General features: G+C 43.2%; 1 protein-coding gene across 3 annotated transcripts in view; it reads right to left on the bottom strand.

Moving 5' to 3' along the window:
• Window positions 1-27,142, bottom strand: part of TNIK (TRAF2 and NCK interacting kinase) — a 392,097-nt gene extending 364,955 nt beyond the window's left edge. For 2 of the 3 annotated variants that reach the window (XM_061637314.1, XM_061637313.1), the window contains exon 1: window positions 26,236-27,142. In XM_061637314.1, the coding sequence (XP_061493298.1) occupies window positions 26,236-26,292 (57 nt within the window). In that variant the 5' untranslated portion in view covers window positions 26,293-27,142. The remainder of the gene's footprint in view (window positions 1-26,235) is intronic. The other variant, XM_061637315.1, reaches the window with a different exon arrangement.
• Window positions 27,143-27,375: the final 233 nt, after the last annotated feature.

The following is a 27,375-nucleotide window of genomic DNA, read 5'->3' on the forward strand; positions in this document are numbered from 1 at the left end:
GTTCACAGAGGGACTGTAACTCAATGGCAGACCATCTGCTTTGCATGCAGACGGTGCCAAGTTCAACTCTTGGCATCTACAGTCAAAAGATCAAGTAGTAAGTAATGAGAAAGACCTTGGCACAAGACCCTGCAAGACTCTGCTGACCAGTCAGAAGAGTCACTATTGGGCTAAATATGCAAATACTCTGATCTTAAAGTAGCTTCCTATACATGCCAAGGGAGTGACCAGGAAAGACCTAACTTTTTAAAATAGCCTTTTTTATAATTTAAACCAGGCTGTGTACACACCATATATTTAATGCACATGACTTCCCCCAAAGAATCCTGGGAACTGTAGTTTGCTAAGAATGCTGAGAATTGTAGCTCTGTAAGGGTTAAACTACAGTTCCCAGGATTCTTTGGGGGGAAGTCACATGCTTTAAATGTATGGTGCGTATGCAACCCAAGTCTGTTTCCTAGGCCCCATTTGCACTATACAGGCATACCCCGCTTTAACATTCGCAATGGGACCGGAGAGTATACTTTAAGTGAAAATCTACTTTAAGTGAAGCAATTGTCTTCACTTGTACTGCACACAATCACCACTAGATGGCAGCGGCATCATGCCAATAAAATGTACGGTATTGCGAAGCGCGCAAACGTTAAGCGGGGTATGGAGACGTATGGAGCATGTACGTTATAGCGAGGCAACGTTAAGTGAAGCAACGTTAAGCAGGATATGCCTGTACATTTAAGGCAGTATCATATCCCTTTAAACAGTCATGTTTCCCGTTCCCAAAGAATCCTAGCAACTGTAGCTTGTTAAGGGTGCTGAGAGTTGTTAGGAGACCTCTGTTCCACTCACAGAGCTACATTTCCCAGACTGGTTTTTAACAGTCAATCCCTCTGGCATGATACCATTTTAAATGTATAGTGCAGATGGTGCCCTGCTTGCTACTTCTTGTATAGACCTCTGCTTCCAAATAAGTCACACATCAAAAGATAATGTAACAGGTAACAACTCCAACACAGCTCCTTTATTACATATAGCAAAACAAAAATGTTGACAGAATAGACTGTTGCCTAAAAATTAACTGAATCTTTTGTGAATGCATGTGTTTAGAGATTGTCACATCAAAGAAAAAGTAGAACGCAGGGGTGGGCAGGTGAGGAGGGCTGGGGAAAGAAGCAAGCACAGAAAGTAACTAGGGCATGAGGACAACAGAGAAGGGAAATGGAACAGAGCAGACAAATATTAAGTCAAGTCATAGGTCACCTGAAAAAAAAACAAGAAAACACAGAGAGCCGAGGGAAATTTCCTTGCTTTATCTACCGGAATTGTGCAATGATGTACTAAGAGAAGCAGACATGAGCAAGGCATCACATTTTTCCCACCCCCATGAATGCAGGACAGCTTTATAGATTTTCAAGGAACTGAAGGAGATGGTTTTATTAGGGCTGTTGGGGGGGGGTCCCCATCTCTCACAACCTGGAAGGAAACAGCCAGCCGTATACTGTGGAGATATCTACTAATTGTACCTTAGCAGTGCCAGAGCAAAGAGTTGGAAGATTAGAGTCTCATGAAGTGGGGGATGGTGGAAGTGAGACTGAGGCTGCAGACACACTAGCTGCTTTAAAAGCAGCCAGACCATTTTCATAGAATAGTAGAGCTGGAGGCGGCCTATAAGGCCATCGGGTCCAACCCCTACTCAATGCAGGAATACAACTTAAAGCAGACCCGACATGCGGCTGTCCCACTGCCTCTTGAATGCCTCCAATATTGGAAAGCCCACTACCTCCTAGATAATGGTTCCATTGTCATACCACTCTGTCAGGAAGTTTTTCCTGACATTCAGCAGAAATCTGGCTTCCTGCAACTTGAGCCCATTATTCTGTGTCCTGCACTCTGGGATGATTGAGATCCTGGCCCTCCCCTTTGTGACAATCTTTCAAGTACTTGAAGAGTGCTATCATATCTCCCCTCAGTCTTCTCTTCTCAAGACTAAACATGCCCAATTCTTTCAGTCTCTCCTCATAGGACTTTGTTTCCAGTCCCCTGATCATTCTTGTTGCCCTCCTTTGAACATGTTCCATTTTGTCTGCATCCTTCTTAAAGTGAACTTAAATTCTTAAAGTTCAGAATTTACTGCAGTACTCAAGACGAGGCCTAACCAGTGCCGAATAGAGGGGAACTAGTACTTCACATGATTTGGAAACTGTATTTCTGTTAATGCAGCCTAAAACAGCTTTTGCCTTTTTTGCAACCACATTACACAGTTGGCTCATATTCAGCTTGTGATCAACAACTATTCCAAGGTTTTCTCTGGCTTCGGTTTAAAAAGTGTTTGCCCATGGTTGGGCACCTCTTCCTTCCCTGCTGCTGATCTCAGACCTTTTAGGACCGCCCACAGCAAAGTGTTATGCCAATCACTGTCTCTGCCCAACATTTTCCTTGGACACACCTCAAAGTGACGAGTTGATCTACCAGCAGTTTTTATTTCAAGCTGATTTCACGGAGAAAAGCACTAGAGCTGCATGTCCCTAGGGTTTGCAGTAAAAAGTGGCAGAGTTTGACTAGCATAGGGTGTCCGACTTCAGAAAACTGAGGTGGAGTCGCACTGAAGCCAGCACCACCGCTGGCTCTACCCTGAGATAAAGCTTTGGCAGCTGAAATAAAGACCAATAGATGATCAAAATTACTAATTCCTTGATTGTAGGGTGCAAGTTAGCAGTCCAGTACCCCATCTCTATATTGAATGTATGTGGGGAGGGGAAGAGGTGAGAGAGAGAACACAAAATCTGCAATTGGGCAATGGCTAGTGGACGCCACAAAAGAAAGGCCAGTAGTCCATTCCAATATGCAGGCAGATTAGGCAGTCACCTTTCAGTGGCACAATTCCAGGGATCCCCAAAGTAGCACATGATTAGCTCTTGTCCTGCATACTTCTTACGTTTATATTTTGCCTTTTCCCCATGGTTCCCCAAACCATGTTACAAAATAGCAGTTGGCTCTAATAAAAGAATTGGCCAACTGTGGCTTTTGGGTGCTTGTTTTTCTGATGACATCTACCTTTGTTTTTTATGTGCCTGTGAGGTAGGCAGACTTTGGTTTTTTTGCTAGAATCCCAAGATCCACCAACCAGAGTTTGGTGAAAAAGACTCAGATTCTGAACCCAGGAATTTGCTTACAGAGAACCAGAACCGAATGGAGCTCACAGCATTTCCACACAAAAATCAACTCCTGGTTATCCCACTCTTTTTTCACTTCATCAGTATAATTTGGGATCGGCTTTTGTTACCACTACTGTTAAACAATCTGGAGTAAGAATTCTTTGTTGAGCAACTACAAATCAGTCAAAAGATCTACCAGCAGATTCAGGTGTATCTTCTGCCCACCTCACTTGGTTAGACTGAGAGACAGTGATGAGCCAAGGTCACCCAGTGCATGCTACAGCTGAATGGGGAACCCAAGTCTCACCAGTCTGAGTCTGACGCTCAATAACCACTGCACCACATTGGCTCTCAATTTGAATGAGGGCAGCTTGACAAATGGGAAAGTGGCAGCTGTTCCAGGAACAGGCATAAAAGAGGCATTGGTTCCAGCACCTATAAGAGCCTTCAGAAAGCAGGCTTGCGCTAGCCCCAAGTAGCCCTTAACCTCCAGGTACATAGCCTCCAAGCAAAAAGGAAAACAGGTCTGCAGCAAAGAGTGAGAATCCTACACACACACACAGTCTCAGACTGCTGGGGAAAGGCTGTAGCTCAGTGGTAGAGCATTTGTTTTGCATGCAGAAGGTTCCGGGTTTAATGCCTGACATCACCAGGTATGGCTGGGAGAGAACTCTGAAACTCTGGACAGCCACTGTCATTCACTATAGACCATACATAACCTAGATGCACCGTTGGTCTGACTCAGTATAAAGCAGCTTCCTATGTTCCATTGTTGTCTTCAAGGGTAAAAAACCCTCACAAACCTATTCCCATGTCCTATTGCCAATGATCAGAGTAAAGGTTAGAGTGTCAGACCACAGCTGAGCATTTGCTTTGCATGCAGAAGGTCCCAGATTCAATCCCAAACATCTTCATGTAGAGCCATGAAAGATCCCTATCTGAAACCCTGAATAGACACCACCAGTCAGTTTTGACGATACTTAGCTAGTTTCTAGCTGCTAGATGGAACAATCATCTAGCTTCGTTTATAAGGTTCTACAAAACTTATTGAGTAATCTCGAGCCGGTCACTTTCTCTCAACCTAACCTACCTCACAGGTTTGTTGAGAGGAGAAGATGGTGTGCGGGAAGAACCATGATATACTCCACCTTGAGCTCTTCAGTGAAAAGGTGGGATATAAATGTAATAAACGGGGGGGGGCACATCATTGCAACAATGCAATGACAGCATATTGCTCCTGAAGATGACAACTAATGCACTGTGCAAATTACACTCCACTTTAATTTTCTATTTTCTGAGCGAGAGTTTGAAGACTGGCCTTTCAGTTTGTTTCACATAACATCCAAGCCTTAGAAGAGTGGAATCTTTTGCACACACTATCTGTGTGTTTTCACAATTAGTCACTCCTACCACTAGAGCACTTCCCCCAAAAGAAAGGAGGGACTATTCTGCCTAGATATCAGATGCTACTTTGCCTGCCTTTCTTCCCCAATCATTAACAAGGCACTTCAAGAGGAGAACAAGATGCAACATTAGAAAAAGATCTTAGTCACAATGGTGGAAACTATTTTAGAGAAGACAAATCATTTACAAGTTGCAGAAAATAAACTCAAGAGCAAGGAACAGAAGGTCCTCAGCCCACTGCTTTGTGTGTACTGTGGAAGTCTTCCAATGCAAAAGCTACCAAGACTCCAGAGCAAGGATGGGTAGCCTCCAGATGTTGCTGGACTACAACTCCCATTATCTCTGGCTATTGATTGGCCGGAGTTGATGGGAATTGGAGTCCAACAACATGTGGAGAGTTGCAGCTTCCCCAGGCCTGCTCTACAGCACTGGTCTTCAACTGGTGGATCAGGGCCCGCTACCAGGGGGTAGTAGGGATGAAGGAGAATTTAGATTCAGTTCATGTTTAAAAGGCAAATGTACCTAATTCACATCTTGTCCAAACCATAAGTGAACTGAAACACAGCAGTCCTTCAAAATTCACACTTCGGCAAATTTTGCACTGCAAGTCTCCAACCAAGTAATGCAGCCTTTCCCAACCAGTGTGCCTCCAAATGTTGTTGGACCACAACTCCCATCAGCCTCAGCCAGCATTGCCAATGGTCAGGAAAGATGGGAGTTGTGGTCCAACAACATCTGGAGGCACACTGGTTGGGAAAGGCTGAAGTAATGTGTGCATCCAACCAAGTAATGTGTGCAAAAATGCATATACTGGGGCAAAGCATACATAAACATGCATATATCCACAAAAATAACATACAAAAAGCCATGATTTGATCTAAATTATACAGATTCATCCATCCCTAGGTGGCAGTCTAATCTAAGATGGCTTGCAACAACAGCACTACCACATAACAAATACACAATAAAAAAATAAGAAAATGGGTCCCCAACTGCATGCTTGAGCTGAAGATGGGTTCCAAGTCTGAACAGGTTGAAAACTACCACTGCAGAGGGAGACTTAACCAAGGAATCTGAGCTTATTTACATATGAACTGAATTGAATTTATTGTTACAGTCAATAAACCATTCCAAAAATCATACAGTAAGATCACAATAAAATAATATCAGCAATCCGGTATTTGCCCTATCAATAAATAGTTAAAAGCATTAATATCATTATCTAGTTAATTTCCCCGGTAGGTGGTTCTTCATTAATTTCCTATATTGAATGGCTGCTACAGTAAATTTGGCGACTGCAAAGGTCACCTCCGGTAAATGGTCGCCTAACAAATAATCTAAATAAAACGATTGAGTCCTACCTGGGAAAGATAATAAAATAGGTAAGATTAATTTACTTCTTAGATCACAATAATAAGTGCAGCGAAGAAGAACATGCTCGCTAGATTCAATTTCTCCCTCGGCACATGGACAAAGTCGCTCAGAATATGGAATTTTATTATATCTGCCATCAAGGACGGCAGATGGCAAAATATTTAGTCTCATTTGCATAAAGGCTCTACGGTAGTTGGGGAGTTCCAAGGTTGAGAGATAGGACATTAAGGTACAAAATTTGGGGTTATATCTTTGATTTCTGACGAGAAGTAAATGGTGTTGAAAATCAATATCTCTAAGTCGTTGTTTAACTAGTTTGCGAGCAGGTTCAAAGCCCAATTGTAAAATATAAGATGGGGATAAACCTAAATTTGATATTTTATCGTGGATCATTTTTCCCCAGAGCGAATGGTGGTTGTCTGAAAGGACATGTGGAGCCAACCCAGAGGGGTTAAAAATCAGTTTCAACCATAATAATATTCTCAGCTTCCATACACATGATTCTATAGATTGAAGTCCACATTCTAGTCTCAGAATATGATTGGGAACACATGTGGGGACTCCTAATATATATCTTAAAAAGGAGTTTTGGATAGCTTCCAACTTTGTAAAGTTCGTGAAAGTACTGATTTGAGTTCCATATAAAAGTTGCGGAACAATTTTAGCAGCAAATACTTTCCTGGCCGGGGAAACAAGTTGACCCCCTTTAGTGTGAAAAAAAGATAATAGGGTCTTTGTTGTGCGCCTAGCGTTTAGCAAACTGGAGGAAATATGCTGCTGTTGAGAACCTGATGATTGGAAAATGATTCCAAGGTATCTAATAGTTTTTACCTGATCGATAGGGCGTTTATCAATCCTCCAAATATGTTCTATCTTTTTTTTAGTAAAAACTAGCACTTTGATTTTTTGATGGTTAACTATTAATTCTTCTTCTAGGCAAAATGATGTTAAGGCTGCCATCAGTCTTTTAAGGCCTATAGGAGTCTGCGATAGCAGGACTATATCATCTACATATAATAAACAAGATCTCGGGATATGGGACAGCATCGGAGGATGCGATGAAATAGGTGTAAGTGCGATCACTAAGGCATTTATATAGATGTTAAATAATAAGGGTGCAAGTACGCATCCTTGTTTAACACCCTTTGAGGTGGAAATTTGTTTCGTTAAGTGACCATTATTATTGCATCGAATTTGTAAAGAAGTATTTTGATAAAGACCTTGTATCAGGGCTAATTTATATATGAATAGACAAGCCAGAGTGATGCAATGTTAAGTCTTCGACCTGGGGAGCCCCAGGTTCAATTCCCCACTCAGACATATGTGCACTGGGTGATCTTGGGCCAGTCACTCTCTCCCAGCCTATCCTACCTCACAAGGCTGCTGTGGGGATAAAATTGGGGTGGAGGAGAAACTATATATACCCTGTTGAATTCCTTAGAAAATCAGTATCATATCAGAACATAAGTCTGCTGTTATCCAGGCTGGCTCCAGAGAGTGGCAGGGCCAGGAATTGGCCAGGCTAGAAGACTCGCATGGAACTCGCTGCACCAAAGAGTGGTGCCACTCTCGCTTAATACAGAGCATCCAAGAAGTTCAAAGTCATCATTAGAGGACTCTCAATCTGCACATCCCACAGGTAAAGAGAAGAGGGCTCACCAAAACTTTTTTTTTCAAGGTGTACCCCAAAATCTTGGAACCAACGTTATTTACTTACAGAACTTTATTTTTATCCTGAATTTTGAACAATAATGGTATCCCAAAGTTGCTCACATAGATTTAAAAAAAGGGAGAGAGAGAGGGTTAGGAAGGGGAGTGGGGGGAGAGGTAGTTCTATCATGCCAGGGCAACTCTGTTGCTATCACTTAATTACAAAGGACAATACTCACATTGAATAATTATTATTTGCATTCAAAGGATTATTTGCATTCTGAATGGTTGGGATGTTTTAATTATGTACCTCAAATGTTTAGGATAACCCTCTCCCCCGTCCCCCCCAAAAAAGAATCCACTGCTGAAATTTGGTAATTAGATAAATTGAAATTAAAGAATGGTCTTAAATAGGCCACACACATACCTATCTAAAAAGGGGGGAGGCACAATAAGTATCCAGGGGTAGAGAATTTTACAGTCTTGGCACCACCACCAAAGGAGGCCCTGTCCCATGCCAACCACCCTTCCAATGGGCAGCGGAACACAGAACAAGTCCTCAGTGGATGATCTCCATGGATGAACAAGATCAAGTGATGAAAAGAAAAAAAATTAAATATTCAATCATCAGAAGGACTGATAAACAAGCTGGCAATTCTGCAAGTAACTTACAGTGGAATCTCACCACAAGGTTAAGCAGGGGTAGCCAATGTGGTGCCCTCCAGATGTTGGGCTACAACTCCCATCATCCCTGACCACTGGCCATACTGGCTCATGCTGATGGGAGCTGTAGTCCAAACTATCTGGAGGGCACCATGTTGGCTACGCCTGCAAGAAGCTAAGGAACTGTTTTTTGGGGGGGGATGAACAGAAGTAATCAACATTTTTACAATTTGGGACTAGTTTCCACCTTCACAGCTTCCTTTTTGTCCTTGCCAACCACTCTGTCTTTTACAGCACTATCGGCACCCATAAAAGCTCACAAAATATTAGTTCCGACTTTATGGCTGTGAATTCTGCCCATTATTACTAGAGAAAAGAGCCCTGGATTCAATGTACTCGGCATGGGAGATTTGCTTTTGTCCATTATCTCCTTGTCAGTCAGCAAAGCAAAAGTGCCCTGTGCTGCATTTGTACTGAACAAGCAGGTAAACTTATTCAGAGAATAGGCCAAGGAAAGAGAGGAAGGGGGTGGGTAATCATCAGCCACCAAACACCACTTTAGAGAACTCATTCATTCCTAGAATCCTACCTGGCCTGTTTGAACATACTGACTTGCAGAGCGCTGGGAGACAAGTGGAGAGGGGTGAAAGGAACCCCGGGACCTGCTAATCATTGTTAATTAGCAAAAGATTTACCTTGGAGAAGATAGCAGCTCAGCACTACAGGGGACTAGCAGGGAGAGAGCTTGCCTGAGCTGCCAGTGCTTGAAAATGAGAAACAAACAAAATATTTATAAGCCGCCTTTCTGCCCCAAGGCCCTCAAGGCAGGTAACAGAGAAAACTGCAATCAACCATCACAATTCAGACAACACAGAACAGTTACAACAACAAAAACAGGTCAGTTAAAAAAAAATCCAAGGCAACAATCAAACCCAGTCAAAAGCCAATGGAATAAACTGGCTGTGACAGCCTGAAGCACCAGGACAGGGAATTTCATAAGCTGGGGACTTCGATGGAAAGGTCCCCATCCTGTGTCACTTACCAACCCCACCCCACCTCATCCAGAAGGAAGTCCTTTATGTAACCTGAACCCAAACCATTGGAGGGGGGGAGAGAGAAGAACCTCAGGTTCAAGGGCTGAATTGTGGCCCTCTGGGCCTCTCTATGTGGCCCTCGGAACTCTCCCCAGGCCACGCCCCTCACCGGCTGTGCTTCACATCCTGAATGTTTATGCCTGGCTGGAATGCGTCCTCGAACTCTGACAAGGTCTCTTGCTTGCCTGGATACAGGATTGACAGAGTTGTGTGACTGTGTTTGGAAACTAGCCTGCTGTTTAAATTCCCCCCCCCTTTGCCTCTGGCCCTGTCCACCACTGGCATCTGGCTCTCAAAAGGTTGCCCGCAAGGGAATACAGCTCTCTGGTTGAAAGAGTCTCCAACCCCTGTCTTGAAGCAAGGATGGAGAACCTGTGGTCGTGCAGATGTCACAGCGCCCATCCTCCCAGACCACTGGTTATTCTGTATGGGGCTAGTCCAACACCATCTGGCGGGCACCAGGTTCCTCATACCTGCCCTATAGAGATGTAAAAGGTAACAAACAACGCTTTGAATGTTACCCAGAAACTCAACAGGAGCAATGATAAATGAGTTCAAAGCAAAAAAAAGTTAACACATGCCTTGGAGCCATCCCAGCTGTACCTCTCAACAACCATTATCTCAAAGCTGAAAGTCTTATCTAGATGGGCTGACTTCAGTCTTCCATGGTCTACTTGTGTTTTGCTAGAATCCCCGTGATACATAAATGTGTTTTAACTATACAAAGCAAGAATGGATATTTAGGATTTAATAGCAGTTAAGGCATAAATAATCTGTATGAAGAGATCTCAAGGATAAAGCCTTATTTAAGAGTTAAAAGTGCCTTGCTAAACTAGAACAAGGTCAAGAAAGCCTAGAATCCTGTGTACAGTTCTGGTCACCTCAACTGCGTACAGTTCTGGTCGCCTCATCTCAAAAAGGATATTATAGAGTTGGAAAAGGTTCAGAAGAGGGCAACCAGAATGATCAAGGGGATGGAGCGACTCCCTTATGAGGAAAGGTGGCAGCATTTGGGGCTTTTTAGTTTAGAGAAAAGGCAGGTCAGAGGAGACATGATAGAAGTGTATAAAATTATGCATGGCATTGAGAAAATGGATAGAGAAAAGTTTTTCTCCCTCTCTCATAATACTAGAACTCGTGAACATTCAAAGAAGCTGAATGTTGGAAGATTCAGGACAGACAAAAGGAAGTACTTCTTTACTCAGCACATAGTTAAACTATGGAATTTGCTCCCACAAGATGCAGTAATGGCTACCAGCTTGGATGGCTTTAAAAGATTAGACAAATTCATGGAGAACAGGGCTATCAATGGCTACTAGTCATGATGGCTGTGCTCTGCCACACTAGTCAGAGGCAGAACGTTTCTGAAAAACAGTTGCCAGAAGCCTCAGGAGGGCAGAGTGTACTTGCAGTCGGGTCCTGCTTGCGGGCTTCCCCCAGGCACCTGGTTGGCCACTGTGAGAACAGGATGCTGGACTAGATGGGCCACTGGCCTGATCCAGCAGGCTCTTCTTATGTTCTTAAGAATCCCAACAACCAGCAGTCGATTCCTTCAGCCCATCCCAAACCAGGCCAAAATTGTAACAAAACATATGTATATGGAGGAGGGTGTGTATATAATAGAATTAAACAATAAATTAATAACTGCTTAAGAGGACTATGTAAAAGATAACAAAGGCATTTCAGTCCAGAAAGCATGATGGAAATATACCTAGGAAATATGAGCAGAAGTGATCTGTCTTCAGTGCTCACATTACAGGAGAAAAACCAATAGGTGAAGTTTCCCATGGCACAGAGATGCAAGGATGCAAAAGCTTCATGTTCATCTTCAACCATGAGATAGCTCTGAAAGTCTGGCAGCAGCTCTCCAGGATTTTGGACAGGGGGCATTCCTAGCTCTACCTGGAGATGCCAGGGATTGAACCTAGGGCCTTCTGCATGCAAAGCAGATGTTTCCCCACTGAGCTATGGCCCTTCCCTTTCCCTAGATGGGAGATTGCTTCAGAACCCCCTGAAGCAAGAGGAAGAACAGGGTACAAATTCATTAGAACAAAAACACTTTCTACTCTTTTCATGAACTGAGCATACCATCATGATGGCTAAGGCAACAGTGTACTCTTGTAATCTTAACATGCAGTGTCTACGTTGCTTCACAATGACAAGGTAGCCAAAGAAGGTCCTTGTGTGCTGCAACACTGATGTGTAGCACACAGTCAGGCTGCAAGGGCAGTCCTTGGTCTACAGTGCCAATAAGAATGCTTTGTCATCTCACATGAAAAATTCTAAATATATTGGTATTTGACTCACTTCTCTACCACTCTACTCATAGGCGGAAGAACAAACAGTATTTGCTGTGCTATTATGGGAGGTACATAAAATTCCTCCAGCTAGTATAGCAATGGCCACCTCATTTATTTATTTTTTTAATTACCCAGCTCTCCAAATTGCTATTAGTAACACAGACCTACAGGCTTGGCAAAACAAGTGTGTATGGCAAAGTGTGAGTAATACAGGAAACTAATGATCAGATTCTGGATTGGCAGAAAGGGGACGGGAATCAGGGGAAAAAAGGTTTTAAATGGCAACTGCTTTTGGAACATTTGTAATTAAATAGAGCCAAAACACAGAAGATTAGCAGAATTATGATTCGCTCTCTTTGTCAAATGCCTTTTCCCCAAACCCAACAGCTTTCTTGTCTCTTGAAAGTAAGTAATAATTAGGCCAATTATTCAAGTACAAAATAACGAGGAACTGCTTCTATAAATTGAACCAACCTTCGGCTAAAACTCCTGCTTGGTCCCTTCCATTCTGTCCAGAGTTTACCATATGTTACATGACTGGAAAAACTTTCCCAGAAGCACACTTTAGGACAGTTGTTTTGGCTCCTGGTCCACTTCTCAGTAGTTCCCTGAGAACCAAATGAAAACAGAAGGAAATACCAGGGCTTTCTTTGAAGTTCAGACCACATGCAAAAGAGGCTAGCTGCTTTTCTGCTTGAAAAGCAGCTTGCTTCATCTACAGTACAAAAACCTACAGCAAAACCTTCAAAGAAACTGTCCACACGTTTCACCCTATGAACCTGGGGGTGGTGGTGGGTGGAGACGCAAGGGCAGGTACTCACAGAAAGTGAAAAGGACACAAAAACACACATGCAGTTGTTCATTCAAAAGCCTTCCAAGCATTATCTCATTTGGCGGCAGCGAAGTGAAAAGGTGTGGCAGCCCTGCATCCACATGCAGCAAGCAACGGCATCCTCACTACAGCTAAGGTGAATTTAGAACTGCTCTCCAGGCAGGACTGAGATGTTACAATATACACATGGCTGCTGTGAAGACAGCAACTGTGTTTTGCTCTCTTGATAGCAACTGCTCCGTATGAACATGCACCACCTCCCTTGCGGCTGGGAACTTTCCCCGCTGCTGGAGGCAATATGCTCCTGAATGCCAGGTGCTAGAATATGCAGGAGGGAACAGCGCCACTGTGCTCCGGTCCTGCTTGCAGGATTCCCACAAGCATCTGGTGGGCCACTGTGAGAACAGGATGCTGGACAAGATGGGCCACTGGCCTGTTCCAGCAGGACTTTTCGTACATTCTTACGGTATGAAAGAACCTGCTGCCTGGGACTTGCAAGGGAGTGTGTGTTCCACCCAGAGCTGAGTGAGACCAGTCCCGCTTTCCTTGTAGTGAGAAGAATGAAAGAAGCTGCTGCTTGGAACTGAGATGCTGCTGCACTTGGTGAAGAAGCCCCTTCCCAGATTTTTCTCTCTACTGACACCGGCTGGAGCTCAGTATCCATAAATTATTTTTCAGTCATGGTGTGTTTGCAGTGAACTGCATTAATTGTTTATCAAATTGTTTGCTTTACTTGTATGCTATTGTTATATATATTGTATTGATGGAAATGTTAGTTAATTTTTAATGTTTTTTATTAAAATATGCTTTGAGCTCAACATTGTTGTTGGAAAAGTGGCATACAAATACTAAATCAAATCAAATGTACAAAAGTATGACACTTGTACAGAGTCAGGCCACTGGTCTATCTAGCCCAGGATGGTCTACTCTGACCAGCATCTCCAAAATCTTAAGATGAAGAGCCTGCCCTGTGCTGCTACCCTAAAGACTGTTTAACTCATGATGCCAGAAACCAAATCTGGATTCTTCTGCCATGCAAATTATGTGCTCTATAATTTGCACAACATTTTGACATTTGATAATGAGGTTCCCCCATCCTGCAGGAGCCAAGTGATATGGAGCAAGAATCACAAAGTATACTAGAAGCCATAGCAATGGAAAGGGGAAATCAGACACACAGCTGCCATTTTCAGCTAAAGTCACAAATGCACCATTATATAACGTTTCATTCCAGCTTAAGAAATCCTTTGGCTGAGGATGTCAAGACACTGCACAAAGCTTTTCAACTGCAATGAGATCCACCACACATATCCAAAAAGGAAAAGACTAAGAAATATGCACAGATACAGCCCACATCAGATTACATGGTACCCATGGCAGGAGAAAGAAGCACTCATTTGTCTACTTTTTACATAAATGTAGTCACTCCAGTGTTTACATGGGGTCAGACATGTTTTTTCTGTACAATTGCCCCTGAGAGCAACAGAATGTCACCAAGTCCCGTCACTCCCAGGGGGACTTGCTATGTACATTCAAAGCAAGCGGTGGCAAGATGCCCCACGTACTAGCTGCACCAGGCTTTGGGAGGCTAATTACCTTTTTTTAAAAATTTAAAAGACAAGAAACGTATTTTACAGGAAAGGAGGCAGCACAGCAGCCCATGGGCCACTTTGCAAGTACTTGAGGGGGAAGAAACCTGTGTTTCTATGCAAATTTTTAAGGATTTTCTGTTAAAAATTTGCATGGAAATAGGATGGATTTAGTCCCATCCCCAAACAGAACTGGATTTTAATGGGTCCATCCATGCCTAGCAGTAGAAAGCAACCACTGCAAAGCGCACTGCTTCTGTGGATCCTTTTCTCAAGCTACCTGCCAAGAAAAGTGCACCCCCCCCAAGGAGTCGCACCCTCATTTCCAGATCACATGATCAAGGGGTCCAGAGGGGTATCCGCATTAGTCTTTTGCAGCAAAAAACCCACAAAGAGTCTTCTGGCACCTTTAACAAATCTGTTATGGTATAAGCATTTGTGGACTCAAGCCCTCTTTGTCAGAGAATGTGCGAAGACTACAATACACCTGCCCGTTGCTGTAAGGAGCCTTGGGTATAGTCAGGACTCCCCATGCAAGCCTGTAGTTTGGGAGCTGTCGGTAAAGGGCCCAAATATATTCTCATTCCCTCCTCAAAGGTTCAGGTACAGTTAGGGGTCCCAAGAGCACAACCAGAAGACCTGAAATATCACATTACTCCTTACTTACCAGTCAGTCACTGTAGTCTGCAGGTGAGGGCCTCATGAAAATGCCATCTCACCAGGAGATCCAATCCACACAACACAGGAATCAGGCCTTTAGTGTTGTGGCACCTATCCTTTGGAATTCCCTCCCCTTAAATATTAAACAGGCGCAGTCTCTGTTGTCTTTTTGGCACCTGCTGAAGACCTTCCTCTTTCAACAAGCCTTTTAAATAGAGACCTTATCCCAGTCTGCATTTGTGTTTAAGATGTTTTTAAATATGCTTTCTTTGTAGTTATTATTTTCTTTATTAAATTTACATTCCACTCTTCCTCCCATGTTTTATAGATGTTTTTAGTGTTTTGTTGTTTGTTTGCCGCTCTGGGTTCTTTCTGGGAGAAAGGGTGGGAAATAAATTTAATAAATAATAACAACAACAAGGAGTTGCCAGTGCAAAGAGGCAGGGCTGAGGGTAACACTCATTAACATTCAGCATCTAAAAACAGTGGCATATCCTCACAGCTATTAATTTCAAGCCTGCCAAGAACAGTAGCTTTCAGCCATCAAATGTCTGGGTGAACCAGACTCACCGCCATTCAGCAGTGACTGAATATTTTGAAATTCCTCCTGAACATTAATGGAGACAAAAGCACCTTGCCGGGGAGGGCATTTCACAAATGGGGAACCACCACCAAGAAGGTCCTGTCATGGGTCAGTAACAACCGGGCAGCACCCAGCAGCAGCAATACCAACAGGGCCTCCCCTGAGCTTTATATGGTGGAAGAAGGAGACAGGTTGATTTTGGATAGTGCAGATGATGTAAGGCAGCATCTGGGGAGAACCCAACTGCGCCTAGGTACACAAATGCCAAGAAAAAAAAGAAGGACTACCCACATTGGGCTTTAATCCCCACAGGCATCTGATACTGCATAGAAGAGCGGAGTGCAAAGCTTCCTTTGTTGGCTATTAGCTTTCAGTAATACAGACTAACCTTAAGTGGTCAGTGGATCATCTGCACACATAAACATTTATTTCATGTTGCTATTTATAAACCGTTTAAAAGAAAAACCACTTGAAGTTGAAAAGACAAATAAAAAAACCCTAATGACTGCCTCAACATTCTTGCGAATCAAGGTAACAGGACATCAGCAGAAAACACAGCAGTAGCCCTAATTAAAATTACAGCCAGCAACCTGATTACAACCAAGGCCCAGTAGCAATGGTCACATTTGCCTATAGCTTAGCGCCTCTAAACACAGGCTAGAGGTAGCTCACTGAAAGTAATCTAGCGGCTCTACTTGTAAGGTATGTGTGCCTTTAACTTCTCTTGGCATAACATGGAAACAGACGGCATCTACCCCAGAGTAAATGCTGCAAGAACATAATATGCACTCAACCCTTTTGTGAATTCTACATTTTTTCCATCTTGAATGTATTTCCCATTCAAACGGAACTGATGGAGCCTTGGCAGAGGCGCAACAGCAGCATTTTGTTTAGCTCACAAATGTCTTATCTTAATTGAAAAGGATTAGCTATAATATAAACAAATGGCCTTTGAAAAATTTACTGTTTTTATTGATGCAGGGCTATGGGAATACACAGTTACACTGTTGGAAGTCACCCAGTTCCAATACAGACAAACCCACAACAACGCTCAGCTCAGCACAACTTGCCTGGAACTGATACAAAGGCCAAGCATTTCACATGAGCGGATCGTGTCTCATTTCAGAGGGACCCTTCCGTGCCCAGGAGTGGTGAACTATGTAGTTCCCAAAATATTATCCTACACACCAGCCTCTCATTTAAGCCAGTGGTAGCCAATATGGTACACTCCAGATGTTGTGGGCTACAGCTCTCATCATCCTCGGCTGTATTATTTATTTATTTATTACATTTCTACCCCACCTTTCTTTTTCATGATTGAAACCCCTGGCGGCTTAGATATGGTTCCCAGGCGGTCTCCCATCCAGGCACTGACCAGACCAGACCCTGGTTAGCTTCAGCAGGGACCTGGCCACATGTGCCTTCAGACCATAGCCTGGGACTGTACTAGTGGGACTGATGGGAGATGTAGTCCATAACATCCAGACGGCACTATATTAGTAACCCTTGATTTAAGTGCTTTCCTGGGAAAAAAGGAATTGCATACAAGCAACTGAGTGACACAGCACTCCAACCCCTCTCTGAGCCCAGCATAGAAACCAAACTTGTAAAGTGGAGTTCTCTGTCCCTTCTCTGTTAGCCCCCAGCAGGCTAGTCGCTGCTGAGGGATTATATGCAAGCCAATATACTAATAGGAAACTTAGGCTGCGTTCACACAGCGGTTTATTCCATTTTCCCCAACGCTTCCTTACCTAATAATTTCTACATTTTATTTAATCTTTCACATAATGCAAAAACCACTTCTGGAAAGCTAGCAGAATATAGTGGAAGCTTAGAGCTCACTTTCGTGTTAACTGCTTTCAGAAAGAAACAATCTGTTTGCAATCCCATTAATCCAGAAAACCATGGGAACAAAGTGACAAAATGTAAGGGCGGGAGGGGTAAACCCCAAGTTAAAACAATAGAGATAAAACTAATAGGAGGGAGAGGCCCCACCCACTTGTCAAAGTTGGCCTGCAAGAGATAGAGCAGATACAGATCTGCTGCCCACCCCTGCTTTACAGCTACCTAGAAAAAGAAGGAAAGGGATTGTTGCCACCTGCTAAGCTTATGCATGAAGAGAGGAGAGCGATCAGGGCCATGGCTAGGGTAAGAAGGCAGGATGGAGGTCAGGTGGCAACCAGGGGGACCTGGACCTGATCAGGAGAGCAAGAGTGCCTGGTTAGTGTGAGATGTTTCTGTCTCCATCATTACTGAATTTTAAGAGAAATTTGAAAACATTTGTGTTTATCCAGGCATTTGATGGCTGAAGGGGACTGTTCCTGGCAACACAGAGATCACTGGATGCAGTACGGCTTTCAACTGTAACTGCTTTTAAAATATGTGGCATTTGGTTTTCTTAAATTGTTGTGCTTATGCGCTTGCTGCCCTGGGCTCCTTCAGGAAGAAGAGTGGGATACAAATTCAACCAACAAATAAAGAAGGGGGGGTTGTTTTTGTTTTAGTATGACAGCTTATCTATTTTATTCATCTACCCTGGTTTCTAAGTTGGTTATGGCTTTACTCAGGGATAAAACCCACTGAACTCAGTGGGACTTACATTCAAGTAAACATGCACAGGATCAGGCAACAGCCAGGCGTCTCTCACGTGACAATGAACCTGTTTCACCAAGCTCTTAAGTCAAACCCAGTGGAAACATCTGAACCCTCAGATTCCTTTCAGGATTTCAGGATTGGCTTTACAACATGAAGCATTTTGTCAGCACGGCTTGGCTTTTGCATTTTTCTTCAAAATATTTTTTCAAGATGTACTTCCCTTCCCTGTTTCCCTACACCTGATGTGCAGCCATATGGACTGGCCTTGATTTTCTAATAACCAAAAATCTGTGACTTATGAGATTCCTCCTGGCTGTATGCTTTTGTGCTCAGCCAGCAAATGTGCTATCGATTTCTGATTGCAAAGCCCTGCAAAGTGATTGGATTGCTTCACTGTACACATACAGCACCTTTTAACAATTATTGTTAAGTGCTAAGTGCATTTAGTTGAGCTGATCTATACACCCTAACAGATCAGAGACCTATTCTTTAACTTTTTTCTTTTTAAGATTTTGCAATGTATGAACCATACAGGCCTGTAACTGTTCTCTTGTCTCCTCCCAGGAAGTGTAGCTTTGTGGGTTAAATACGGTGCTTTCACTTGACGTGGGTTACTCAGGTTGTGTTTATTTATTTTCTTCAATTTATCACCTACCCTACATTGATAAACAAAATTCTGCAGTTGCGAACAGGGGATGGCAGTTTCCACCTGTCTTGCCCCCCACCCTCCAGCCCTAAGAGCCTTCATAAAGGAGATGCTTCCAGAAGAATTCTGAGGGGACTGAGGCTACTTCCACACTATAAAACACTGGGTTACCACTTTAACGGTCATGGCTTCTCCTAAAGAATCCTGGGAGCTGACTACTGTATTTAGACTGAGAGTTGTTAAGAGATCCCTATTCCCTTCAGAGAGTTACAGTTCCCAGAGTTCCCTGGGAAGAGAGACTGATTGATAAGCCATTCTGAGAATTGTAGCTCTGCGAGTGGAATAGGGGTCTCCTAACAACTCTCAGCACTCTTAACTACAGTTCCCAAGATTCTTTGGGTGAAGACATGACTGTTTTAAAGCAATATCATGCCATTTTAAGATATAGTGTGGATGTGGTCTATCCTGTTGAGCTGAGGCATAAAAGACTGAGAGGAGGAAGGGCTATAACACAGTAGTAGAGTGTCTGCTTTGCACACAGAAGTTCCATGCCTGGCATCTCCAAGTAGGACTGAGAGAGACTCCTATCTGAAATCCTGGAAAGCTGCTGCCAGTTAGTGTGGACCAGCTTTTCCCAACCTTTGAGTCCCCAGACGTGGATGGACTACAATTCCCATCATTCCTGACCATTGGCCATGCTGGCTGGGGTTGATGGGAGTTGTAGTCCAACAGCATCTGGGGACCCCCAAAGGTTGGGAAAGGCTGGTGTGGACAGAACTGAGCAAGAGAGACTGATGGTCTGACTCAGTATAAGACAACATCATCAGCTCTGGGGCTATTTTTGGATGTGAAATGATTATATTTTCACGTCTCCTATTGGTGAGTTTTGTGCTCGCTTAAAATTTGATGCATGTTAAGTGAAATGTTAATTGTTGGTGGGGGGGTTGTAGTGCTGTAGCGACAGCATACTTTTGATTACGTATTGATATTGTACTACTTCAGAGATACCCAACGTGGTGCTCTCCGGATGTTGCTGGGCCACAACTTCCATCAGCCCCGATCAGCATGGCCAATTGTAAAGGATAATGGGAGCTGTAATCCAGCAACATCTGGAGGGTACTACGCCTGCACTACTGTATTTAGGCTTTTTTTTAAAAAAAAAAGTGAACCCCTTTGAATACAGATGTGTTTTTGAGAAATGTGATATATTAGTCATAAACAGTTTGATTATATAACACTCATACAACAAATCCAATTCATGACAAATACTTTTTTTTACGAATTAAAGTATCAAATAAAAATTCCTTACACCTTATACTACGTATAATAAAACAGCAAGCCATACACCCATCAGCAGCTGGCTTCAGTATATGCTGGTTCAAATCCTGTGGTGGTTAGTGCTGTGCAGCAGCCTTCCCCAACCTGGTGCTCTCCAGATGTTTTGGACTACAACTCCCATGCTAGCTGGCTGTAATAGCTGAGGCTGTCGGGAGTTGTAGTCCAAAAGATGTGGAGAACACCAGCTTGGGGGAAGGGTGCTCTGGAGGATGACATATAGTTCAATGGGACAGCACATGTTTTACCGAGGCCTGTTTCTGAAGGCCTTTGGCTAGCAGGTCATTGGAAGGTCTGGTTATACTGATTCCAGTTTTATTTGATGCTAAACGATATTTTTATTAAACACAACTGTCTCTAAATTACCTTGAACACCGCCTTGAGCATTGGGAGGAACCAGACAGAAATAATTCAAATAAATACATAAAGTTCCAGACTCACTCAATGGCATTTCCAATTAAAAACCTTTTATAAACAAGACAAGGAAAAACTAGAGATTAACTGCCAGCAAGAGTACATAAGAAGCTGGTTTATACCAGGTCAGGTTATTTCTTCATTGCCCAGTACTGTCTACTCTGACCGCAGCAGTTCTCCAGGTTCTCAAACAAAGGCTCATCATCTGTTACTGGAGTTGCCAGGAATTATATCCAAAAGGTCCCAGGTTCACAGTGTGCACTCTACCACTGAGGTATGGCCCTCCCCCTCCCTCCATACACAGAGAAACAAATGGACCAGTGGGCCAACTTGGCATAATATGTATATAAATTCTGCACAATTCATCAGAGCCTTGATAACATCTAGAATATGGGTGATATTCCGTGCTAATCCTATTCAGAGTAGACTCATTGAAGTTAACAGGCATAACTAACTTAAGTTTCCTTGTTTCAGTGGGTCTACTCTGAGCAATACTTAGTTGAATACAACCCCATGTTTTGTTGAGTACATTGAGTGGGTCCACAATATTAAGAGAAGGAGAAGGCAGGGAAGCCTCTGTATCTGCTCTACATGCACCAAGGAAAGTTAGATGCATCACACACCATCAACCTTCAGGTAACTGTTGTCCAGCATCGTGTCACTTGGTGTGCCAAAGAGCACTCTTATCCTGCTTCAAGATTTGTATATTGTCAGACAGATGCACATCTTTTTGAACAGTTGTCTGCTTAATGAAGAGCAAATACATCTTTTTCGAACCTGGAATCTTTTACATGCACATCTTTTAGCATCAAAACCTCTAGGCACATTCCTATCACATCAATATGGGAAATGTATGATCCTGATTCCTGAAAATCAGTGGGAGCTTGCCAGTCCCTGAAGGACTCAGTTTTAATTATTTAAATAATCACAGTTTAAATCACCAGTGAGGAAGATTCTATTTAATCATTTTTAGTAGAAATACATTATTGTTTAATATAATCTTAATACATATTAAGAGACATAGGTTTCATTACAAAGTACGTACACAATGAACAATTATTCCAAACTGTTTTCAGGCTAATTTTCATCATTTTAGTAAAGCAGAATGAACTTGTGAAGTCATTCAGGAGATGAACCAGCTCCAACTGTTCAATTATTCATGATATTTTTGTCATGATGTGCCAGAATCACCACCACCAAACAGGCTTTTAAATTGTACTAATAAAATTGTTTATTCTTCTGGTTAGTTTTCTTCTTCAACAAACAACATTAACAAAACATGCACATGGATTTTTGAATGGTTAACTATTTCAGTTTTTAGGTAAACAAAGTTATTTTAAAAATAAGATGTAGTCATTTTCAACCAAGTTAACATAAGAAACTTAGAATATTGGGTGGTACAGTTAACTCAGTCTTCTTCACCTTTGTCCTCCTTGTTCATTATCTGAAAAAGAAATACAAGCTTACCTGCTTTTTCAGTTTCAACTAAGGCTGCAATCCAGTACATGTCTACTCAGAAGTAAGCTCCAATGTGTTCAATGGGACTTACTCCCAGGTAAGTGTGCACTGGATTGCAGCCTTATTTCTCAAATTAGAATGAATTAATCCAAAGGCAGAAAAAATTCTCTCTACACCTGCAGAAGAGGCTACTGCTGTTAAGAGTTGGATTACCACTTCAATGGTCTCCTCCTTGTTCAGATCTTCTACATCTCCCCAAATTCTCTATTCACCAACCTTCTCTATCTTTGCACTTAGAGAGAGAGAGAGAGAGAGAGAGAGAACGAGTGCACTTCATGTACACCACCTACAGATTAGGACTGATCAAGTTATCTCCCATCGCCATAAACTGCTGTTAACATTCATAGAATATAATTAGTTGTATACTTAGTATTCATGAATATATCTTTGACCTAACCTCTTTTTTTACTAATTGTTTTAAGAAAATTTTGAAATCTAATCAAAATTAAAAAATCCAATATAAAATTTAAAAAATCAATTTAAATTAAACAAATAAAAAAAGTTTTTTATCATTGATTTTTATCAATCTTGTAGAGAAGGCAATACTGGGGTAGGTGAACAGATAGCCTGACCTCATATAAGGCTGCTTCCTGTGGGTGGTATGCCCTGTGTTTCCATTTGCAAAATGGGTCTAAGCCAGGAACTTACTGCAAGGCATGCTGCAAAATCCAGTGAATGAGGGGCTGCCATCCATGGACGTACAGTGTCCAGAACACAAGTAGTAATGGATTGGATCCAGTGTTAGTTCTACACAGAGTAGACCCATTAAAATTAACAGACCTAAGTCAGTCTTGTCCATTATTTTATATGGGTCTACTCTAAGTAGAACTAACTCTGGAACCCAGAGGAATTACTTCATTCAGCTTCGGTCACACTTCAGCTGGAGTAATATGTCCAGTTCTGGGCACCATCATTTAAGAAGGCTATCAATAAACTGGAATGTGTCCACAGGATGGCAACACAGTGAGGGGTCTGGAGCCCAAATCGTATGAGAAAGGATCAAAGAGTTGGGTTTGTTTCACCAGGAGAAGAGATAATTAAGACATGATAGGCATCTTTAAATATATGAGGGACTATCACATAGATCAGGGGTGGGGAGCCTTTGGCCCACCAGATGTTGCTGAACTACAATGCCCATCAGCCCTAGCAAGCATGGCCAACGGCCAAGGATAATGGGAGTTGTAGTTCAGCAACATCTGGAGGGCCAAAGGACACAAATGATAGGGCATATTTATTTTATTTGCTCTGGATGGGAGGACCCAAACTAATGGGTCCAAGTTACAAGAAAAAGGGTTTAGACTAAACACCAGGAAGAACTACTTGGCAGTGTGAGCTGTTCAACAGTGGAACGAACAGCCTCGGAAGGTGGTGGATTCTTCTTCATTAGAGGTTGTAAGCAGAGTTGGATGTCCACCTATCAGAAATGCTGTAGTAATAGGTTTCCTACATTGGCAGGGGGTGGACTAGATGGCCTTTAAGGTCTCTTAGAAATCTATGATCTACCTTGAGACTTAAAAGATAGGGTGGGTACAGGGTACAGTGCCTCACACACATACAAAGCACAAACTAATCTGAAATTAAAAAATTCATAAGTTGAAAAAAATCAAATAGATGCCAAACAACTTACAATGTGGCCTACAAAAATGCAAGGCCACATAAACCGTCACTCATTTATTTCTTTTCCACCTCTCTCTCTCTTTTTTTCCTATTTACAATGCTCCATTGAAACAAATGGAAGTAAGGAAAGTTGGATGAGTGGGAGAGGAGAACACCCAGCTCTACTGAGATTTGGTTTAGATATCTATGAATCCGGCAACCCAGTGTGCTCCTCTATCACAGAGCCTGAAAAACAACAAGGAGCAAAAAAGAAAGATGAATTATGCATTCTTTCTCTCTCTCAACACTTATCTCTGTTCTTCATACTGCTTTTAAACCACCACTTGCTCTGGATTTACTGCAAATAAAAGAATATCGTCATCATCTAGATTCCTTACCCATCCTTCACCATAAGGCGGGTTACAACCGTTTCTGTAAAAACATTTGACACCTCTGATAGATATTTTAATAATTTGTTTTAACTGATTTTAATACTGTATTTTTAAAGTATCTATTGGAGGTATGAAATGCCAGGTTAAAGAAGCATACATAAGCATTCATGACACAACACCACTGGGGTCCACTTACACAGAGCCAGCTCACCCTTTCTATTATAAATTCCAGCAACTAGACCAGAAGTAGCCAATGTGGTGCCTTCCAGATGTTATTGGACTACAGCTCCTATAACAACATCTACCATGCTAGCTTGCAATGATGGGAGTTGTGGTTCCACAATATCTGGGGAGCATCATGTTGGCTACTCTTGGACTACTCCTGGACTCAGTTGGCTAACATCACACACAGAGCCAAAACAAGTCCTACAAGCTCATGATACGGCTTTTTTAACACTTGGTCCACTCAATTAAGAGAGAGAGAGAGGAAAAAGCTGAACCCTTCCTGGCATCACACACTTTGACCACTATACCGTGCTTCTAATCCCAGATGTGGAAAAGACACAGCAAGGAAGGGAAAGCACTCTACACAAGCTAAGAGATTGCGCTTTCACTATTACTGTTCCACATATGTCCAGAGCTGAAACCAGACAGAGCCTGCCCTACATAGACTGAGCCTTCAAAGGGATCTCAACAGTGAAAGCAAACACCAAAGAGCCAAAGAGTTGAATAAATGAACAAATAATAAAAAGGATCAGAAATGCAGAGTATAGGAAACACTTCCCCTTACTCCACCTACACATAATTTTGTAGACTAACAAGAAATCAGATAAGATAGGTATTTTTCAAAGGGAGAGTAAGTACAAATAGCACATCCGCTCGGTGGTAGAGGAGCACATGCCTTGCATGCAAAAGGCCGCAAGTTCAATCTCTGGTGTCTCCAAATACAGCTGCAAAGACCCATCTGAAACCCTGGAGAGCTGCTGTCAGTGAGCGTAGAGTACACTGTAAATATATAGACAATACTGAGCTAAATGGACAAATGGTCTGTTTTGGCATAAGGCAGCTTCTGATGTTCCTCTGAAGTTTGGGAGGGGGTGCAGGAATGAATGCTATGAAATGAAATCTAACATACAGACACAACAGAGGCCAGCACACCTACAGACCACCCCATTTACAGAGCGAGCCAAGAAGCCATAATTACTGCAGAGACCCTTCCAATAGGTGAAAGCTCGTGCGCACGTGCATATACATTATATGCACACACGCATACATACAAAGAAAATCTATGCAAATCAATGTTTCTGTGACAGAAAATGCATTTTCACCCATTCTCCCCACCCGACAACATGTAGCCTGTCATGTGGCTAAAACATCCAGGAGATGCACTCCCTTCCCTCAAGAGAAATGGAAGGGATTGTTAAAAGGTTCGTGTGATTCCATTTGACATCATCATCAAAATGGACACTATAACACTCTTTTAGCATTCACACTGGAGCAGCAGCTAATCCAGCTTGCATCTCCAAATGGACCATCACTACATGCACATTGAGATACGGCTACGCATGGCTATTAAGGAATGCTGTTGGAGGGGCATTGTTTAATAGTCATGAAATGACATTTCATCCCTCATAACAGCTTTTCTTTTTATATGGGGGGGGGAAGGAGAGAGAAAGAGATGTTCTCTTTTGTTGTAAGAAAACAAGCTTAAGGGTTAGGAAAGTAGCGCTGGATCTTGGATGGGTGAAGGCAGCATTGAGAGAGAAAACGTTGCAGCAAAACACACAACGGTCTAAACAAATTTCTCCCTGGAAAGTCTTCACCTGTGCACCTCCTACCGATACTCCAGTGTAGATTCTAAAGCGGGAGAAGGAATAGGAAGGGGGTGGGGAGAGGCAAACAGCAACACTTGATTTGCAAGTGTTAAATTAACAGCCTTCAAATTTGCAAAAGGTGACAATCTCTGGATACCAGCACCTTGCATTTAAATCACCTTTCCATCAATTCCATCCCTCCCTCCTTCCGCCCGCGCCTCTATGTGCATGCATGCATGTGTGTGTGTGTCATGCATTTGGGATGAAGGAAGGAAATACACCATTAAAATAGATACCAAGAGGCTAGCTAGAGACAGCGGGGCTTATTCCTCTTTTTCATTCCCCAGGAGCCCCAACGCTTCATACACAAGCCACTGAGCAGAAAAGCGCCTACATCAGTATGTGTGCCGGCAGGAAAAATTACTACCAACACCAAATATTTTATTGCCATAATCAATAAAGCATCATCAACAACGACAACAGCCAAGATTGCAAAGTTATCTGATGCTCAAATAAAGAAAGGAGGACGGAGAGACCAGGTAGCAATGAAAAGAGGGCATATATGGGGAGGGGCAACGGTTGATTGGGTGGGTTTCTCTCTTGTTCCCCCCCCCTCCTTCTTACCCGTAAGGCTGACAGATCTATCTCATCCAAACTCCGAGCTGGAGAATCACTCGCCATGTTTATACGGATTTCTTAGCCGACTGGAAATTGACCGAGCCAAAAAGAAAAACCCACAACGCTGCTTTGACTCTTGCTGCTGCTGCTGCTGCTGCTGCTGCTGCTGCTGCAACCTTGCAAAGGGGTCCTCCTTTTGCTTTGAGCTGGGAGGTTAAAAAGGGGGAGGGAGCGCGCGCCTCCTCCGCCTTCCCTCCGTTTCCCTCCTCTCTCTTCAGGCGCTTGTGTCAATGGAGGAGAGACAACTCCTCCTCCTCCTCCTGCTTCTCCTCCTCTTCCTCGCTCCAACACCTAACACGCTCCCCACCAACAGCGGAGAAAGAGGGGGGTAGCTGTACAGAGCTCACCCGGTCAGGCGCGCGCTGTCGCCTCCTCGGGTTGGCTTGCCGTCTTAGGACGAGCGTCCGAAGAAACCAGCAACGGCGGAAGGCGGCTAAAGGGGACGTCGAGGCGGCCGGGGAGGGAGTGCATTTGAAAAGAGCATGGTTGCGGCGGCGTCTCCCCGGATGGCGGTGGCGGCTGCTGCGCTCGCTACGGCGTCCTGACAAGGCACCTCAACTCAGATGGAGACGAGAGAGCCGCGCACGCCAGCGTCTCTCGCGGCGGCCTTCCTGGGAGGAGTGAGAGCCAGTCCAGGGGCGGCGCCTGCGCTTCGCTCTTGGAGATCCAGGCGGCGGCGAGATCTTCGTTAGCCGTGCTGCTAATTTTTGCGGCGCTTTTTCTTTAATTTCAAGGAGAAACGGCCGGCCGGTGGTGGAGGGGTGGTGGGAGGAGAGAGAGCGCGAGAATATTGCAAATAAACAAACACAGCTCAAGCCCTCTCGGCTATGATGGCTAGCTGGTGCACGCTGCTGTATCATTGGCCGGCATGGGAGTTACCTGCTCCTCCCTGCAGTTTTAAAAACTCAGATGCAACAGGGCTCCACCCCGTGCATCGCTTCTTCCCACAAGAAGGAGCAATGCCAAAATAATAATCATAAAAACAAATTATGATAGGGAATTTAAAAGTTGGGTTATGGCCCTCAAACCGTCAATATTGCAGGGCGCAGTGCCAAGGAAGAAGTTCCGTTTGCGACGGGGTGCAAG

Source organism: Rhineura floridana, chromosome 7 (assembly GCF_030035675.1).
Source record: "Rhineura floridana isolate rRhiFlo1 chromosome 7, rRhiFlo1.hap2, whole genome shotgun sequence".
NCBI classification, from domain to species: domain Eukaryota; kingdom Metazoa; phylum Chordata; class Lepidosauria; order Squamata; family Rhineuridae; genus Rhineura; species Rhineura floridana.